The sequence below is a fragment of the Tachypleus tridentatus genome, chromosome 12 (assembly GCF_004210375.1).
Source record: "Tachypleus tridentatus isolate NWPU-2018 chromosome 12, ASM421037v1, whole genome shotgun sequence".
Taxonomy (NCBI): Eukaryota; Metazoa; Arthropoda; class Merostomata; order Xiphosura; family Limulidae; genus Tachypleus; species Tachypleus tridentatus.
The window spans coordinates 115,264,877-115,285,785 of record NC_134836.1 but is presented as its reverse complement, the minus strand read 5'-3'; the positions used below and the strand labels follow the sequence as shown (position 1 = coordinate 115,285,785).

The window sequence follows — 20,909 nt, the reverse complement described above, 5'->3', positions numbered from 1 at the left end:
TATGTTCATGTAGGTATTGTTTGATGATGTATGTTCATGTAGGTATTGTTTGATGATGTATGTTCATGTAGGTATTGTTTGATGATGTATGTTCATGTAGGTATTGTTTGATGATGTATGTTCATGTAGGTATTGTTTGATGATGTATGTTCATGTGGGTATTGTTTGATGATGTATGTTCATGTAGGTATTGTTTGATGATGTATGTTCATGTAGGTATTGTTTGATGATGTATGTTCATGTAGGTATTGTTTGATGATGTATGTTCATGTAGGTATTGTTTGATGATGTATGTTCATGTAGGTATTGTTTGATGATGTATGTTCATGTGGGTATTGTTTTTACCCAAGTGATTTGATATTGAAGCAAACAATAGGCACGTGTACTCAATTAGATTGACAAACACATATAGCTTGTATTTTTCCACATTTTCTTAAAGTTTTCAATAAAGTTTTTGAAATAGTTATCAGTGTTTCTGTCTTGAATGTTTTTTTTTTCTCTCCAGGTTCAGATACAAGGGCCTTAATAGAGAAACTTCTCAATGAAGGGTTGGTTGACTTAGTAACTGAACTTCTAAAACCACCAACCAAGTTAACATCAACCCAGTTAGCTAAACTGGCAGAACTGATTGCAGAAGTTGCAAAATGTGGTAATTCACTAATAGGTTTATTCAGTTTTCATACTTATCTTTGATTTGACAGATAGATTTGAAAGATAACTAGACTACAGAATTTAAGAAAATTTACAAGTCAGTAAATATTAAAATAAACTTATATAAATTGTTATGACGATTTTCTTTTCACTTCGACATTTATGAATCACTTCCGGTATTAACAAATACTGAGTGTAGTCTAGTGGATAATATGTTGAACTTCTGGTCAGAAGGTTCATGGCTAAGCCATGTATCACTGAATGTACCTTGCACTTTCATCTTTGGGACTTTAAACCAACAACAGTCAATCCTGTTAGTAGGTTAAGGATGGCTACATAGGCAGCAGGTAGTGTTGATTGTTGTCCATCTTCTGGTACAGTAGTACTAAGTTGTAGTGTTTATATCTCAACCTTAGGGGATTTTCAACCCATTATTTAGTCTATTTTGTTATCCAGTGTCATTCTTGTAGAAAATACTAAAGACATTAATATAACCAATGAAGCTCTTGAAGTAATACTTTAATGCAGGCTACTTAAATGGCCACATTTTGGCATCTTTTTTTTTGGCCAATAGCCTTAATGAACTCCATTTTTTTATCATTTTCTCTTCAATTTGTTTTTTACAAGTCCTGTAGTAAACAGTTTTGAAATATCCTTTCTTTTTAAATTGTGTTAGTTTAGTAGAAACAGATATTTTTCCTCATAACAACGATAATTAAAAGAAATAATTGAAATGGCTTCAGTGAAATCCAATTCGACTTTTCATCGTCCTTTTTGTATTTTCTGTATATGTTCAAAGCTAGTAAGTTGCCACATGGTAAATGTTATTTTACAGTTGACCATTATGTACAAGTCTTTATTTGTTTTATTAGAACCTGGAAGAAAACCACTTTCTGATGTCACAGTTCTTTCAACTTTGTTGGACTTATTATCTGACAAGAATAGTCAAGTTGTCCTGCAGTCTTGCCGAGCACTGGGAAACATCTGTTATGACAATGGTGGGTTTGTACATCAATATTATATTCTGTTTAGCAAGAAGGATATGTTTTTGTTTAATGCATTGCTTGTCACTTGGATATTAGTGTAGTCTCACATTACTTGTTGATGAGATATTAGTGTAGTCTCACATTACTTGTTGAATGGGATATTGGTGTAACCTCACATTACTTGTTGAATGGGATATTGGTGTAACCTCACATTACTTGTTGAATGGGATATTGGTGTAACCTCACATTACTTGTTAAATGGGATATTGGTGTAACCTCATATCACTTCTTAAATGGGATATTGATGTAGCCTAATATTACTTGTTAATGGGATATTCATGTAGACTCGCATTACTTGTTAATGGGATATTGGTGTAACCTCACATCACCTGTTAAATGGGATATTGGTGTAACCTCACATCACCTGTTAAATGGGATAATGGTGTAACTTCACGTTACTTATTAATGGGATATTGATGTAGCCTAATATTACTTGTTAATGGGATATTCATGTAGACTCGCATTACTTGTTAATGGGATATTGGTGTAACCTCACTTCACCTGTTAAATGGGATATTGGTGTAATCTCATTTCACCTGTTAAATGGGATATTGGTGTAATCTCATTTCACCTGTTAAATGGGATATTGGTGTAACCTCACGTCACCTGTTAAATGGGATATTGGTGTAATCTCACGTCACCTGTTAAATGGGATATTGGTGTAATCTCATTTCACCTGTTAAATGGGATATTGGTGTAATCTCATTTCACCTGTTAAATGGGATATTGGTGTAATCTCACGTCACCTGTTAAATGGGATATTGGTGTAATCTCATTTCACCTGTTAAATGGGATATTGGTGTAATCTCATTTCACCTGTTAAATGGGATATTGGTGTAATCTCACGTCACCTGTTAAATGGGATATTGGTGTAATCTCATTTCACCTGTTAAATGGGATATTGGTGTAACCTCACGTCACCTGTTAAATGGGATATTGGTGTAACCTCATGTCACTTTTTAAATGGAATATTGGTGTAACTTCACATTACTTGTTAATGGGATATTGATGTAGACTCACATGACTTGTTAATGGGATATTCGTGTAGTGTCACATGTTAATAGGATACTCATGTAGCCTCATGTGTTAATGGGATATTGGTGTAACCTCACATTACTTGTTAATAAGATATTCGTGTAACCTCACATGTTAATGTGATATTGGAGTAGCCTCACATGTGGTAGGCACAGCAGAGATAGTCCTTTGAAATGTATCACTGAAATAGTCTTTTACCTCCTAAAACTTTGTAAAGTTATCTGAAAATTGAGTTGTTTACAATAAGAATGCTGAATGTGTTTAAAAATGGTACAAACCATAGATATTGTATTTCCTTCATTACTTGACAAATTTAATAAAATTGTCTTCAAAAGTTAAGGTTTTTTAACACACAAATAAGTCTTGAATAAAATCAAAAGATATTTCTCTACCAGTTTAACTGTATTACACATAAAAAATGCACTCAGGCAGGTTAATGTTGGTATTCTAAGTTTTATAAAACACATATGTTTAAAATAAATGATTGACAGAAAATCAATAAATTTATCTCAATAATTCAGCGAGATGTCATAAATTAGATCAGGCTTAAGAAATAGAAAATGGGGCTGAAGGAAGCAGTCCTTCTGCATCAGAATTATATTCACAGTACATTTTACATGGGGCCATACAAGACCTAGTTATTAATGTGCTGCACTGTGGGGTTGGGGGTGTGTTATAAAACTAATGAACAAATTGTACTATTCATTTAGAATAACGAAGGTGTTGGTGGTAAGCACTGTTTACTAGCTGTCTTCTCTCTATTCGGCCCGGCATGGACAGGTGGTTAAGGTGATCGACTCGTAATCTGGGGATCATGGGTTTTAATCCCCGCCAAACCAAACATGCTCACCCTTTCAGCCGTGGAGGTGTTATACTATGTTATAAAAGAGTAGCCCAAGAGTTGGCAGCGGATGGTGATGACTAGCTGCCTTCTCTCTAGTCTTACAATGCTAAATTAGGGACAGCTAGTGCGAATAGCCTTGGTGTAGCTTTGTGCGAAATTCAAAAAAACCGAACCATCTCTTTACTCTTGGGGAAGTATGGAACTGAACCTTTTTAGTGTTTATGGTGTAAACCAAAATGTGTAATTTTTATAGTTTGAATTGAGACAGTGTAGTGTTTATGGTTTGAACTGAGATGGTGCAGTGTTTATGGTTTGTAGTGAGACCAGCTAGTGTTTATGGTTTGGACTAAAAGTGTGTAGTGTTTATGGTTTGTAGTGAGGCCAGGTAGTGTTTATGGTTTGGACTAAAAGTGTGTAGTGTTTATGATTTGTAGTGAAACTAGGTAGTGTTTATGGTTTGGACTAAAAGTGTGTAGTGTTTATGATTTGTAGTGAAACAAGGTAGTGTTTATAGTTTGGACTAAAAGTGTGTAGTGTTTATGGTCTGTAGTGAGGCCAGGTAGTGTTTATGGTTTGGACTAAAAGTGTGTAGTGTTTATGATTTGTAGTCAGATCAGCTAGTGTTTATGGTTTGGACTAAAAGTGTAGTGTTTATGATTTGTAGTCAGATCAGCTAGTGTTTATGGTTTGGACTAAAAGTGTGTGGTGTTTATGGTTTGAACTGAGAATGTGTAGTGTTTATGATTTGTAGTGAGACTACGTAGTGTTTATGATTTGGACTAAAAGTGTGTAAGTGTTTATGATTTGGACTAAAAGTGTGTAAGTGTTTATGGTTTGAACTAAGAATGTACAAGTGTTTATGGTTTCAACTAAGAATGTACTAGTGTTTATGGTTTGAACTGTAAACAATGTTTGCTTTATTTTAGCTTTTAAAACTATTATAGTGATGTTTTATCAGATATTGTTTAACGTGTACATTTTATTTTAAGATACCAAATTGAAAATGTTTAATTTTTGATGCAGAGGTTGTTTTTGTGGAGTCCATGATTGTATCTTCCTCCTCTTACCTTTCAGATTTAGCACGAGGTATTGTGAAAGATCAGAAGGGTGTAGAGAAACTAGTTCTCTTGTTACGAAGTCTTCTAGAAATGAAAGAAATGCCTCATAACCTCCGAACTACTGCATCTGGCTGCTTGTTAAACATGACTGAAACATATGGTAAGTTTCACAGTAAACAGTATTTGTATATTTTCAGATGTGTAACTAAAGGATCCTGTTATATATATGTGTAATGTGCTGTAGATTGTATCAGAAGTTTACATTATTTCATTTAAAATAAGCTGTAAGTTTAGTACACATTGAGTCAATCTAATTATCCACAGTACACATGGAGTCAATCTAATTATCCACAGTACACATTGAGTCAATCTAATTATCCACAGTACACATTGAGTCAATCTAATTATCCACAGTACACATTGAGTCAATGTAATTATCCACAGTACACATGGAGTCAATCTAATTATCCACAGTACACATGGAGTCAATCTAATTATCCACAGTACACATGGAGTCAAACTTATTATCCACAGTACACATGGAGTCAATCTAATTATCCACAGTACACATGGAGTCAATCTAATTATCCACAGTACACATGGAGTCAATCTAATTATCCACAGTACACATGGAGTCATTTTAATTATCCACAGTACACATGGAGTCAATCTAATTATCCACAGTACACATTGAGTCAATCTAATTATCCACAGTACACATTGAGTCAATGTAATTATCCACAGTACACATTGAGTCAATCTAATTATCCACAGTACACATTGAGTCAATGTAATTATCCACAGTACACATGGAGTCAATCTAATTATCCACAGTACACATGGAGTCAATCTAATTATCCACAGTACACATGGAGTCAATCTAATTATCCACAGTACACATGGAGTCAATCTAATTATCCACAGTACACATGGAGTCAATCTAATTATCCACAGTACACATTGAGTCAATCTAATTATCCACAGTACACATGGAGTCAATCTAATTATCCACAGTACACATGGAGTCAATCTAATTATCCACAGTACACATGGAGTCAATCTAATTATCCACAGTACACATGGAGTCAATCTAATTATCCACAGTACACATGGAGTCAATCTAATTATCCACAGTACACGTGGAGTCAATCTAATTATCCACAATACACGTGGAGTCAATCTAATTATCCACAGTACACATCGAGTCAATCTAATTATCCACAGTACACATGGAGTCAATCTAATTATCCACAGTACACATTGAGTCAATCTAATTATCCACAGTACACATTGAGTCAATCTAATTATCCACAGTACACATCGAGTCAATCTAATTATCCATTTTGTAATCTTTTTCTAATTTGTGGAATTTAGTCTGAAAAACATAAAATGACTAAAAGTGGGTGTATTGAAGAGTGCCAAAAGAAAGTAAGAAAAATACAGACATGTCTTTGTCTTGATGATTAAGTTATTTATCAAGATTTTCTCTTGTTAAATGAATTAGTTTATAACCAAAATTATCAATATTAGTAATGACCAAGTGTTGTAGTCATCTTCATGTTATCAATATTAGTAAGGACCAAGTGTTGTAGTCACCTTCATATTATCAATATTAGTAAAGACCAAGTCTTGTAGTCATCTTCATGTTATCAATATTAGTAAGGACAAAGTCTTATAGTCATCTTCATGCTATCAATATTAGTAAGGACCAAGTGTTGTAGTCACCTTCATATTATCAATATTAGTAAGGGCAAAGTCTTGTAGTTATCTTCATGCTATCAATATTAGTAAAGACCAAGTCTTGTAGTTATCTTCATGTTATCAATATTAGTAAAGACCAAGTCTTGTAGTCATATTCATGTTATCAATATTAGTAAAGACCAAGTCTTGTAGTCATCTTCATGTTATCAATATTAGTAAAGACCAAGTCTTGTAGTCATCTTCATGTTATCAATATTAGTAAAGACCAAGTCTTGTAGTCATCTTCATGTTATCAATATTAGTAAAGACCAAGTCTTGTAGTCATCTTCATGTTATCAATATTAGTAAGGACAAAGTCTTGTAGTCATCTTCATGTTCTCAATATTAGTAAGGACAAAGTCTTGTAGTCATCTTCATATTATCAATATTAGTAAGGACCAAGTCTTGTAGTCATCTTCAAATTTTCAATATTAGTAAGGACCAAGTCTTGTTGTCATCTTCAAATTTTCAATATTATAAAAGACTGAACCTTACAATGTTGCATGATGTTACTTGCAGGCTTACAATAAATTTAGTAATTTCTGTGAACAATAGTTGTTGAGAATGTAGTAATGTTTGGAAAATAATATGCACATCTGACATGTTTTTTTCAATAAATTAACATAATTATCTAACATAATGCTTTCACAATAACTAGTGTATTGTCAACTAGTTTATTAGTGTATGCTAATATTTAATAAAATTCAAATTTTATATTTCCTACCTTTATGCAATAGAATAAAAAGGTTTATTACAAAGATAAACCCATACTGCAAATGGACACCTGTCAGTATTGATAATTACATATTAAATTATTGATACTAATGGCTTCTAAGTAGGTATTCACCTATTTTTACAGACTATGTTTCAAACTGGTGCTACAGGATTGTTCCAGCCAGTGTTAATATTAGCTCTTCCATTTGCTTCCAATATCATATATCAATATTACTAATACCTGACCCCAGTCCGACTCGAGCATGAGTAACTGGCAAGATGATTTTAGCTTAACTTAGAAATGTAATTGAACTGATCTGACATCTTGATCAGTAAAGAGTGTTCATATACTTACAGGTAGATTAATGATAAAAGTAGCACATTATATTTTTGTTGTGTTTATTTTTTTGATCCCTTGAAAAAAAATTGTTCTTTATTTTTTTTAACAATACATCAGGAAATTAATTTAATGAATGGATGTCAGTTTGAATGTGTAGTGCACATGCATGTTATTAGCTGGATAAAAACAAAACTTAAGCCAATTATAGGATAGTCATTTGATATAACATTTGGATTTTTTATTTATGAACTGAAACTTACTTTTAGTTTTAAAACATGAAAAAACTCTGTAAAGAAAAGATGGCTACAGTATTAAATATTCCCGTGAAGTATCTGACATGTACCTCGTTATTTGTAACGTTGTTACAGTAATAAATTACTTAAATAATGTATTACCCACCAACTCTTTAAGTATGTATTTGGATTGATTTTATTTGGGTTAAATTGTAATTACTGGTGTTAAACCCATGAAGGAGTTGTGTTTTGATGACATCAGTAGAGAGTGATTTATAATTTCTACAAGAACGTCTGACAACACTCATAAAGAATACCAGTTACTGATGTTATGTAATTAATATACAGGTGTAATTTGGTTTGATAGACCGAACCCAGCGAATGCTGTCATTGAGGTGCATACGTATGGTGCTGTGATTAGCATACATTGATATTAAAATATTTGTTTTATTAAAAAAAAGAAAGAAAAGAAACGTGCCAAGAAATGCTGCCAACATTGGTTTTTATATTAGCTATTTTTGTAATGCTGTCTGACTTGGCATCATATCTGCAGTCCTGATTTATCACAAAGTGCGTGTGTTGTTATTAAGGTTATAGTTTAGGGATCTTAACCTTTTCTCAGCAGGCTTGATATAAAATACATGAGTTCATATACAAGTTTGTGCATGTTAATTATTTATACAGTAACTTTTGATGTCCTATGTTTATCTTTACAAAACTGGTAGAATTTTAGTGATGGTTCCAAGTTTTGTCTTTATGAAATATTGAGTCTGTTTCAGTAGTAGTGTAAGTAAGTATGAATGAGTCTGTTTCAGTAGTAGTGTAAGTAAGTATGAATGAGTCTGTTTCAGTAGTAGTGTAAGTATGAATGAATCTGTTTCAGTAGTAGGGTAAGTATGAATGAATCTGTTTCAGTAGTAGTGTAAGTAAGTATGAACGAGTCTGTTTCGGTAGTAGTGTAAGTATGAATGAGTCTGTTTCAGTAGTAGTGTAAGTATGAATGAATCTGTTTCAGTAGTAGTGTAAGTATGTGTGAACGAGTCTGTTTCAGTAGTAGTGTAAGTAAGTGTGAACGAGTCTGTTTCAGTAGTAGTGTAAGTAAGTATGAACGAGTCTGTTTCAGTAGTAGTGTAAGTATGAACGAGTCTGTTTCAGTAGTAGTGTAAGTAAGTATGAACGAGTCTGTTTCAGTAGTAGTGTAAGTAAGTATGAACGAGTCTGTTTCAGTAGTAGTGTAAGTAAGTATGAACGAGTCTGTTTCAGTAGTAGTGTAAGTATGAACGAGTCTGTTTCAGTAGTAGTGTAAGTAAGTATGAACGAGTCTGTTTCAGTAGTAGTGTAAGTAAGTATGAACGAGTCTGTTTCAGTAGTAGTTCATGAAGTAGTCTGTCAGTAGTAGTGTAAGTATGAACGAGTCTGTTTCAGTAGTAGTGTAAGTATGAGCGAGTCTGAAAGTAGTGTGAGAGCAGATCTGTTTCAGTAGTAGTGTAAGTAAGTATGAACGAGTCTGTTTCAGTAGTAGTGTAAGTAAGTAGTGTAAGTAAGTATGAACGAGTCTGTTTCAGTAGTAGTGTAAGTATGAACGAGTCTGTTTCAGTAGTAGTGTAAGTATGAACGAGTCTGTTTCAGTAGTAGTGTAAGTAAGTGTGAACGAGTCTGTTTCAGTAGTAGTGTAAGTAAGTATGAACGAGTCTGTTTCAGTAGTAGTGTAAGTAAGTATGAGTCGAGTAGTAATGAGCAAGTTCTCAGTAGTAGTGTAAATAAAAGTATGAACGAGTCTGTTTCAGTAGTAGTGTAAGTAAGTATGAACGAGTCTGTTTCAGTAGTAGTGTAAGCAAGCATGAATGAGTCTGTTTCAGTAGTAGTGTAAGTAAGCGTGAAAGAGTCTGTTCAGTAGTAGTAAGTATGTGAGTCTGTTTCAGTAGTAGTAAGTGTGAGCGAGTCTGTTTCAGTAGTAGTGTATGAACGAGTCTGTCAGTAGTAGTGTAAGCAATGAATGAGTCTGTTTCAGTAGTAGTGTAAGTATGAACGAGTCTGTTTCAGTAGTAGTGTAAGTATGAATGAGTCTGTTTCAGTAGTAGTGTAAGTAAGTATGAATGAGTCTGTTTCAGTAGTAGAGTAAGTATGAATCGAGTCTGTTTCAGTAGTAGTGTAAGTAAGTATGAATGAGTCTGTTTCAGTAGTAGTGTAAGTAAGTATGAATGAGTCTGTTTCTGTAGTAGTGTAAGTAAGTATGAACGAGTCTGTTTCAGTAGTAGTGTAAGTAAGTGTGAACGAGTCTGTTTCTGTAGTAGTGTAAGTAAGTATGAACGAGTCTGTTTCAGTAGTAGTGTAAGTAGTGTAAGCATGATCTAGCGTGAACGAGTCTGTTTCAGTAGTAGTGTAAGTAAGTGTGTGAACCAGTCTGTTTCAGTAGTAGTGTAAGCAAGCGTGAAACCAGTGTTCAGGTAAGTGTGTGAACGAGTCTGTTTCAGTAGTAGTGTAAGTTTTAAGTAAGTGTGAACCAGTCTGTTTCAGTAGTAGTGTAAGTAAAGTGTGAACGAGTCTGTTTCAGTAGTAGTGTAAGCAAGTGTGAACGAGTCTGTTTCAGTAGTAGTGTAAGTATGAACGAGTCTGTTTCAGTAGTAGTGTAAGTATGAACGAGTCTGTTTCAGTAGTAGTGTAAGTAAGTGTGAACGAGTCTGTTTCAGTAGTAGTGTAAGTAAGTGTGAACGAGTCTGTTTCAGTAGTAGTGTAAGTAAGTGTGAACGAGTCTGTTTCAGTAGTAGTGTAAGTAAGTGTGAACGAGTCTGTTTCAGTAGTAGTGTAAGCAAGGCGTGAAACGAGTCTGTTTCAGTAGTAGTGTAAGTAAGTGTGAACGAGTCTGTTTCAGTAGTAGTGTAAGTAAGTGTGAACGAGTCTGTTTCAGTAGTAGTGTAAGTAAGTGTGAACGAGTCTGTTTCAGTAGTAGTGTAAGTAAGTGTGAACGAGTCTGTTTCAGTAGTAGTGTAAGTAAGTGTGAACGAGTCTGTTTCAGTAGTAGTGTAAGGTGTGAACGAGTCTGTTTCAGTAGTAGTGTAAGTAAGAGTGTGAAGCGAGTCTGTTTCAGTAGTAGTGTAAGTAAGGTGTAAGTCTGTGGTGTGTAAGCAGAAAGTCTGTTTCAGTAGTAGTGCAAAGTAAGTGTGAACGAGTCTGTTTCAGTAGTAGTGTAAGTAAGTGTGAACGAGTCTGTTTCAGTAGTAGTGTAAGTAAGTGTGAACGAGTCTGTTTCAGTAGTAGTGTAAGTAAGTGTGAACGAGTCTGTTTCAGTAGTAGTGTAAGTAAGTGTGAACGAGTCTGTTTCAGTAGTAGTGTAAGTAAGCGTGAACGAGTCTGTTTCAGTAGTAGTGTAAGTAAGCGTGAACGAGTCTGTTTCAGTAGTAGTGTAAGTAAGCGTGAACGAGTCTGTTTCAGTAGTAGTGTAAGTAAGCGTGAACGAGTCTGTTTCAGTAGTAGTGTAAGTAAGTGAAAGTCTGTTTCAGTAGTAGTGTAAGTAAAGCGTGAAGCAGTCTGTTTCAGTAGTAGTGTAAGTAAGTGAACCAGTCTGTTTCAGTAGTAGTGTAAGTAAGTGTGAGCGGGAGTCTGTTTCAGTAGTAGTGTAAGTAAGCGTGAACGAAGTCTGTTTCAATAGTAGTGTAAAAATTTCTCCTTTGTACCAAAAATTTCATATATTTGTTTTCAGTAAAACTTTGTTTTGTCTGTTGTTTTCTTTGCCATAACTGTAGGGTTTGCCAGTTTGAGTGACTTTGTAATTACCATAAAAAATTAGGAAATTAATATAAGTTGCACTTTTTCATTCTAAAATGACTAGAAATAGACACAGTCTAAATAGATTAAATCTCAAAACATTATACATTTATATGTATTTATTATTTTTTTATTATACTGACCTTCCAGTCGTGCCTACCTAACATTATGCGACTTGCATTGACACAGTGCACGTGCACTCAGGTTGCCTGCCCAGTAATATAAAACTGACTATTAGATTTGGCTGTGTTTAAGTGGACTAGTGTTTTATAATATATAGTTGCATTTCGATTATTATACATTATATAAATGCATGGAGATTATTACTATTTAGAAATAAATTATTAAACGTATTTTTATTAAGATATAGAATAATAAATCAAGAAGTAAAGTGAACAATTACCTCTTCTTGCTACGACCTTTGAACTCGATTGCTGCTGAACATAAGCTGCTAAGCCTTTTAAAATTACACACGTAGAGGATACCAAATAAAATTATTTTAGGTTTTATATATATAGTTAAATAAACAAAAAAATCATATATAACTATACTGATACCATAGAATTTCACTATAATTTATTAAGCTTATAACTAAGATGCATTTAGATTTAACAAAATGTGAAACTTGGAGCAGACTAAAGATACAACTTACCTTCTTGGATCAAATGATTGTGATCTTTTCACAGATTAAAATGTCTGATAAAACCACCATGGGGACATTTTAAGCTGTTGAGTGGTTATTCACATATCATATATTGAAGCAAATATATGTAAGGGGTCACTTTCAAAAATGTAAAGAGGTGAACGGTGCTAATGTGTTTGATTCAGTACACAAGTCACATCTCAGCAAAATAGAAAGATACAAGGTTATTATTTTATATTTTAGCTTGATAGTATTAGTAATTTGAGTTCCTGATTTGTATGAAACTATAGACTGTTTTGACATCACAAACATCAAGTTTTAAACAGTGCTGCATTCAGCATACCACGTGACTCACTAAAATATATATTTAGGTGTATTCGTTTAAAATTTCACTTTACATTAAGACGTTAACTTGTATATTATTAAAGTTTGAATTATAATCTACAATTTGATTCCAAACTTATTGACATAAATTCATGAAAATATTAGTTCAATAAAATTTTGAATGCAAGTCAACAAATGCAATGACATGGCCTTTGACCCATGACCCATTGCAAAGGGTTAATTGATTCAAAGTAGTTTTAAATGAGGTTGGTAAAATAAGTGGTTAAATTCGTAGATGAGGTTGTAGATTCAGCTGAAAGTTTAAGCTCCATTGTTACTATTTAGCCAGTTTCAGTAGCAACTTTGTGACTGTCTCACTTATGTTATTCATACGTAGTTTAATATTTTTAGTCTTAGTTGTATTATTATAACAATATTATTGTGAAATGTTGTGATGAATTTTAATCTTTATTTTTTAATTATTATTTAAAAAAGAAATTATTAAAACTTTGTCTTTAAGGTAAATTTACTTGTAATATTTAAAGTTTATCATTAAACAGTAAAATAAATAATAAGTTATTATTATTATACAAACACTAAAAGACTGATAAACATTTTTCAGTTGGTAATATAAAATATCTCTGTTTGATGTGCATAACTACCTAGTTTTTGTTAAATTATAAAGAGTTTCTTAGATTTAGATTACAGATATAACTTACGGTGTATCTGTTGAACTCAGATGAAACTCAAGAACAAGCCTTGCAAGCTGGAATTACTGATGTCTTGCTACAGTACCTGTCGAAGTACTACAGTGATGAAGACCTTGCAAGCCACTGTCTTCTTGTCCTCAACTGTCTGGCTGATTATGGTGTGTCATATGCTATGTGTCGGAGTAATTGTGTTCGTTTTTTTTCTACATTCATCTTTATGAGTTTTTGTCAATTAACATCATAACTTGTAGCTGTAAAGTTTATCTTTATAATATACTGACATGTTTAAAATTGTTTGGAACAAGCATTGAAATTAATGAAAAAATATTCCTGCTGTTTACCTGGTTCATGAGTTGCATACAGTAATGGATTTTTATGAAAATATAGCTTGATGATAAGGACATTAGTAAATAGTTCTGAAATTATAAAACAGCCCAAAGAAATATTAATAAAATATGGGGACTAATGCAGCCTAATGGACAGCATGCAGTCAAGGGTTTCAGAGTTTCCATAGTTCACTCCCTATTCACACAAAAGAAAAATGGACTTCTACATTTTGGGGCCATGGGTACATTGTAAGAGTGACTGATAAATCCCACTATTTGATTAGAATGGCTTGTGAGTTAGTGGTGATGACTAGCTGCTTTCTCTTTAGTCTTTCATTTAAAAATCAAGAACTACAATGAAATACAAGCTTATAAATAATGTTAATGTGATGCTTTATGAACTATCACAGGCTGTTGTAAAGACACAACACCAAATGTGGAAGGTACACACTAGTAGAAATGTGAAGAGTTTGAAACATTATGTCCAAAAACAGCTATAGTTTACTTAATTACAGTTCTGTAACTAGATTACAGAAAAGTTTGTAACTAGATACACAAAAGTTGTAAAAACATGTGAAGTTTACTTAATTACAGTCCTGTAACTAGATTACAGAAAAGTTGTATCTAAAACATGTGAAGTTTACTTAATTACTGTAACTAATTACAGTTGTATCTAAAAACATGTGAAGTTTACTTAATTACAGTTATGTAACTAGATTACAGAAAAGTTGTATCTAAAAACATGTGAAGTTTACTTAATTACAGTCCTGTAACTAGATTACAGAAAAATTGTATCTAAAAACATGTGAAGTTTACTTAGTTACAGTTCTGTAACTAGATTACAGAAAAGTTGTATTTAAAAACATGTGAAAAACCAGTTTAAAACTTACCAACTGTTCAGCTTAAATTATGGGTTCACTTCAAAAGCTTACAGTCAGAATTCACAGCACACTTACTAGTTTCTCAGATAAGAACTTCAGTGTAAACAGAACCAGTTTGGTATGTATACTGTCATTATTTAGGTAACACTATTGAATGTAAACCATTATATCACTGTGGACTCTAACTTCTTCAATAAAGTAGTAAAATATTGTAATTAATAAACACTTTTGAATGATATAATAAAAATATAACCTTCTAAAGTCTTGTTCATTTACTTGTATAAACGTTTTTTATTTTATTATCAAAAGGTATCAAAGGATTACTGTATTCTTATGCAGATGTTTGAAATTTGGGTACGTTAAGCAGACAAATGATGTATTCATATATAGTGTGAACCAAGTTCACACCCATTACTAAGAAAAATGGTATATTCATGTGTAGTGTAAACCAAGTTCACTGTAGATGCTAAGAAAAATGGAGCATTTCATGAGTAATGTAAACCAAGTTCACACTGTAGCTACCAAGAAAGATGGTATATTCACGTGTAGTGTAAACCCAAGTTCATGCTGCAACTACCAAGCAGCAATGTAAAAATACTTGAAAAATTCTTTATGATGAGAGATATTTAATGTAAATACCTAAAATATTAACATTATAAGAACTTGATATTTTTCTTTGGTTCATAATTAATGGCAGCTTTGTATTTGAATCTTCCGTTAATGGAACAAAACTGTTTAATCACTGAGTTTATTGAAGTTTCTGTGGATCCCTTTTATTAACATTTTCCAAAAATAATAACATTTTTTGAATTTTGTTTTTTAATGGTCTTCAACAGAACAAAATGTGTGAAAAAGTCGTGTTACATTTCTACTGGAATAACTAACATAAAATATGTCTTGTATTTTTTCCTCAACAGAAATTGGAAGACAAACACTGGTTGAAAAGAAGTCACTGTCAAGTCTGGTAGACATTCTGGACAAAAAGTATTACAGCAGAAGTCTTGGAAACACTGCTGGAGCTCTTTGGTAACTTAGCAGAAAATGGTATGTTAACTATCTAAATATGGTCAATTTGACCGACCATGTGACCTCTTTCTACTGATTCAAAACCTTTATAGATTTGATCATTTTTTCAGTATAGTATATATATCTTCACAAAGTTTGGCAGTCTTTTAGTTAATATAAGCCTTTCACATAAATAAAATCATACTTTTTAATGAAGTATTTTTAATCAAATAAAGATTTGTTCATTGATATACTAAGTATTTGTTTTGAATAGTCTGTGAGCAAAGTGATTTTCATGTTAAGATTAACAATACTTTTCCTCTTCTTAAAAATCTCATTTTTTTTTGTGTAATATCTAAAAACATTTCCTAAGTACATTCCAAACGTTTTTTGGTTTCAGTAAAACTTTTATTTTATCTGAAATTTTGGGAGTTTTTCAACCCTCTCATAACCTGGTGGGACAGAAGTAAGTCTTCAGATTTACAATCCTAAAATCAGGGGTTTGATTCCACCTGGTAGACACTGCAGATAGCCCAATGTTGCTTTGTTATAAGAAAAAATCACATACATTGTACCCTATCTTAAAATGGGATAGGTCAATTTGACCAACCTATGGCCACAAAATAATATACTCTAAATTACTGTTTTCTTCTTTCTAGAATGGCTCCAAATTGTAATATGGAATTACATTCCTTTATCCTAAGTACCTTTAAGCTCATAACAGTATACATCTATTTATAATTATATTTTATTCTTTTATTTCTCTATGAAGTGTGTCCCACTACTCTCCTCACCATTATAAGTTGTAAATCAGTTGGAGCACATACAGCTCATGTTACCCACTCGCTACTGCAAGCTGCTCATGTGCATGCCTCATGAAACATTTTTATTTTATCTAATCTAACCTTAAATAACCTAAAAAAGATTCCTGTTTTACACTTTGGTTATTGTTATAATAGCAAATAAAGAATAAACCTGAAGAACCAGAAATAAAATATGCAAACTTATTTTTCTTGTTATAGAAATTTAATTGTATTTTTTATACTAATGGTAGAAATGTCCTAAATAATTTTTATTTAATTAAATTATATACCAAACATTCAGAAAGCAGATAATTTCCTCTAACAGTCATAATTTTTCTGGCTTTTCAACTATGCAATAAGAGCTGATATAAATTAATCTAAGCTATCTGTTGTGATTCCCATGGGAGCTGAAGTTGTAAGTATAATTGATGTTTATCTGTTCAAAACACAATGTAATACAGTACTTCATTTAATGGCCCGGCATGGCCAGGTGGATAAGAGACTCTTAATCTGAGGGTCGTGGGTCACACCAAACATGCTCACCCTATCAGTCATGGGGACATTGTAATGTGAATAGTCAATTCAACTATTTGTTGGTAAAAGAGTAGCCTGAGAGTTGGCAGTGGGTGGTGATGACTAACTGCCTTCTCTCTAGTCTTACACTGCAAAATTAGGGACAGCTAGTGCAGATAGTCTTCGTGTAGCTTTGCACCAAAATTCCAAACAAACCAAACCAAAACTTCATTTGATAGATGAAACCCTGACTTTCTGTTGGTTTATGAAATATATAATTAAATATGAGAGAACTATTAACAAAGAGAGGGTATGGCAGGGGGGATCTGATTTTCTGTTATAAAAGGTTATAAAAAATTATGTTTCACCTGAACAGTGAAGATTTTATAGTGAGTAATTTACATTAAATTTTTTACTTTTTCAAGGGGTGGTGGATAAAATAGTGAAGACAAGATGCCAGAAAGTTGTGTCCCACTAGAGAAAATTCAAGATTTTTTTATTATATTCCTTGTAGAATTAAGAACTTAAAACTTACATACTATTAAAATATGGATTATTAGCTAAGATTTTATATTATACTAATTGGTATAATTTACACAAAGTAGTTTATTAAAAGTTTCAATGTAAGTTGGAGAAACTTTGTGTGAGGGTTCAGGAATTGTATTACTGATAATGTTTTAGGTAATTATTAATTTAGAATTTTAGGCTTACAATAAGAACAGTGATAGGTGTTGTGTAAAGATGTGCATAGTTCATGGAAACCACTGATTTCAGGTAACTGAGTGAAAACTACACAAAACTATTATTGTATGTACTCGCACGTATATACAGTAACATTGTATCTTGCTTACCTAAATTTGTAGCATATAACAAATATCAACAATTGTTAAAATTTTCTGTTATCCATCATGAAAGTTTCCAGTATTAGTAATAGAATAATTATCGGTAAAAGTTTGTTTGTTCAAGCACTTGTGGATGTGACTTGGTTTTGTGTTTCAGGTGGGTGCAGTTAATGTTGTCATTGAATTCATTAGAATGGGTGGTAAGGTGCTACTGTCTTGTTGCCTTCTGTCTGCTTAGTAGTAGAAATTAAAGATATTGAGCTTACTTGCTTTGGCTTAAATACAAAAATTATATTTAATCACATATACATATTTGCAGCTTTGCTTTGAATACAAAAATAATACATTTATTTACATGTGTTTTAGTGTCTTTGCCTTAAACATAAAAATAATAGATTTATTTACATATGTATTAGTGGCTTTGCTTTAAATACAAAAATAATACATTTATTTTATATATATATATTCTTAAAATGTATTTTCTGAACACAGTACAGTTTTAAAAACAAAACCTTTTAATTGTCTTTGTATTACCAACATTTTGTTACGGTTGTACATGTGACCACCAACATTTTTTACTGTTGTATATATTCCCCCCCTACATATTATTATGGTTGTACATGTAACCACCCACATTTCATTACAGCTGTACATGCAACCACTTGCATTTATTATTGGAGTTGTGACCCCATGCACTATGTTGCAGCTATTCATGCAACCATTTACATTTATAGTTGTGCAAATGACCACTCGCATTTTGTTACCGTTTTATAAGTGACCATTCATATTTCTTTACAGTTTGTTATATGTGTATATGCCCAGCTAAAGAGATTTTGTATTGTACCTTAATATAAATAATAATGAATAAAACTGTATAATTTTTAAATATCCTTCTTCCTGTGACTCTGCTGTAAAAAGGTTGATTATTTAAGTGTAGGAAAAAGTCAGTTCCCAACATAAATATAACGTATATAATATTTCATATCTCACATTTCATACTGCATACTACTGGTATTATCATAAGTTTATGGTGTATTTCAGTATTTTTATTTGACTGTGAAATTAAACTAATTATGTTATCTCAGAATAATCTTCATTAGTATGTCTGATATTGTGAATATTTAAATTCTTATCTTTATAAAAACTTAGTAAAAGTATTTGTTAACTACAATAATGTGAGTAAACCTACAAACTAATTTAAAACTGATAGACTGATATTTTTGTTTTAAATGTATAGCCTGTAATTTCACTTGATAATAACAAAACTGGTAATGATAACAAACAAAAATATGCAACATTGCAAGTAAAGAACTCTTTTTTTATTTAATTAGGTAATATCTGGGACGTGTTGTTTCAGTGGAACCTCAGGTGAGGTAGACGTAGTAGGTTTGAGAGATTTAATGGACTGTTGAAAGAAATTAAGGAGCTAGTATAGAATCTGTTTTCCTTTCAACAGTCCACTAAAGTTTTCACACCTACCACATGCTGGACAGCGACTTTCTAAACCTTACAGTTGACTCTTTGTATCTTGTCAAGACCACTAGGAAAATACAACAATATAGTTTTCAACAAACACAAAACCCCTTAAAGTATGTTCTATACAATGAACTGAGCGTGACAACATGCACAATGTGATTATATGTAAAGACTGCTTCTTCAGAATGGATATGGTGGAGAGTTATGAAAGAACTATAATGAGTTATGATTACAGCAATCTGTCTTGTGCAGGTGTAGGTCACAGTTTATAGCTTAATTACCATTCATTTTAATAATTATTTCTATAACACTATCTACAAACAAATTATACACTAAAACTGTTAAAATAATGTATTCTGGGATGGCTGTCAGTTATTGCTTGTTGTAACTTTGATGTTTCATTTCGCCCATGAATCATACAGTAAGTATAATCTGTTCAGTAGCACATTTTTCTGTGGAAAACATAAATTTATGTACATGATTTTAAGCATAATTCTTATTTGTACCTCATGACACCATTGACTCGGACACGCTGTTTAATTTTGTTTAGCACTAAGTTATGTTATTAGAAGGCAGGAGTGAAAGCTTGAGAATGTACCAGAAAATAAAATGTCTCTGTTTTGAAATTCTTAAAACTTTGCAAATATTCTTAGTAGTTGTTTCTAAATTCTTACACTTAAGACACAACTGTGTGAAAGTATTGTATTTTTAAATGTAACCATGTAGGATGAGACAGCAAGAGAGCATTTGTAAAGTCTAAAATATCCATTCAAATTTTTGTGTTGAGTACCCATAAGTTTGGTGTGAAACATAAGAATATCTTCAGAAAAGTTTCATGCTGAAAACGTAATTTTTCCTTCTTAGTGGTTCATTGGTTTAATGTGAAATATTGAACATACTTTGTTCCTGTGATTTAGCGAGAGTTTCACGGCAGAAAATATGTTTTCATACTTCTGCATACTTGTATCCCAAAACAGTGAAAGTTTGCAGTTTTTATATGTTAAGAATGTTTTTGGTTCTGTCAAAGATGAAGTGAAACTACACCTGGCAGAACTAGGATTCTGCGAAGGACTTCTGAAGTTAATGAAGAAGTGTCAAGATGGAGCTTATGGCGAAGAAGGTTACAACATCCTGAAGACGATGTGTGATCTCATCATCTTAATCTTAACAGGAGGTAGGACTTGCTTGTAGTACAGAAGAGAAAACATTCAGTTCATAATATTGTAATTATTTCTATTTCGTATGGTTCTTACACTTCAGTGTTAAATGTAAAACCTGTATGTATGGAATGGAACATAAATGGTATTATGTTGGAAATGGTGTTGGATTTTCTACACTAATGATTTACGAGCATTATGAAATAAACAAACAGAAATAAATGTTTTCCATTTTAGGCAGTAGCTTTCCCTTAAGATATCTTTATTTTAAACTAGCTGTATTTATGATAGATTCAGTATTACATATGTTCATTCACGTTGATAGCAAAGACTGTGCCACTTGTTAAGAGTATTTTGTAAACATCACAATGAACATTACCCCACTCCAACCTCTGGTTCAACATTAAATTTACAGACTTACAACACTTAAAAATTGAGATTCTTACTCATGTTCCCCAGTAGGACAGCTATAAGTTTATGGACTAACAATACTTAAATTTAAGGTTTGATTCCAGTCATGGACATGGCAGATAATGCTATCCATTGTGGGCAGTGGTAGGCTATTGTGTAGCTTTCTGTGCTTAAAAACAACCAAACCAAAAAAACATGATCAAACACATACAGTGACTTCAGCATGATCATAAACATATCATTATAGAAGAATTATTTCCTTAAGATAACTTTCATTTGTGGTGAAATGTATTCTAGTAAAACAAGAATTTTGATTATCTGTGAAGTAAACTGAAATTCAAGGAAGGGTAAATCAGTAAATGTTTTTTTTAATCAACCATTTTTTTGTTTCT

The 20,909-nt window shown here is 32.3% G+C and overlaps 1 protein-coding gene across 1 annotated transcript in view; it reads left to right on the top strand.

The window, feature by feature from the left end:
- Nucleotides 1-20,909, top strand: part of LOC143234423 (rap1 GTPase-GDP dissociation stimulator 1-like) — a 50,433-nt gene that overhangs the window by 10,142 nt on the left and 19,382 nt on the right. The window contains 7 exon segments of the mRNA XM_076471787.1: nucleotides 506-649; nucleotides 1,524-1,649; nucleotides 4,651-4,794; nucleotides 13,133-13,261; nucleotides 15,228-15,298; nucleotides 15,300-15,354; nucleotides 19,977-20,123. Coding sequence (XP_076327902.1) covers nucleotides 506-649; nucleotides 1,524-1,649; nucleotides 4,651-4,794; nucleotides 13,133-13,261; nucleotides 15,228-15,298; nucleotides 15,300-15,354; nucleotides 19,977-20,123 — 816 coding nt within the window.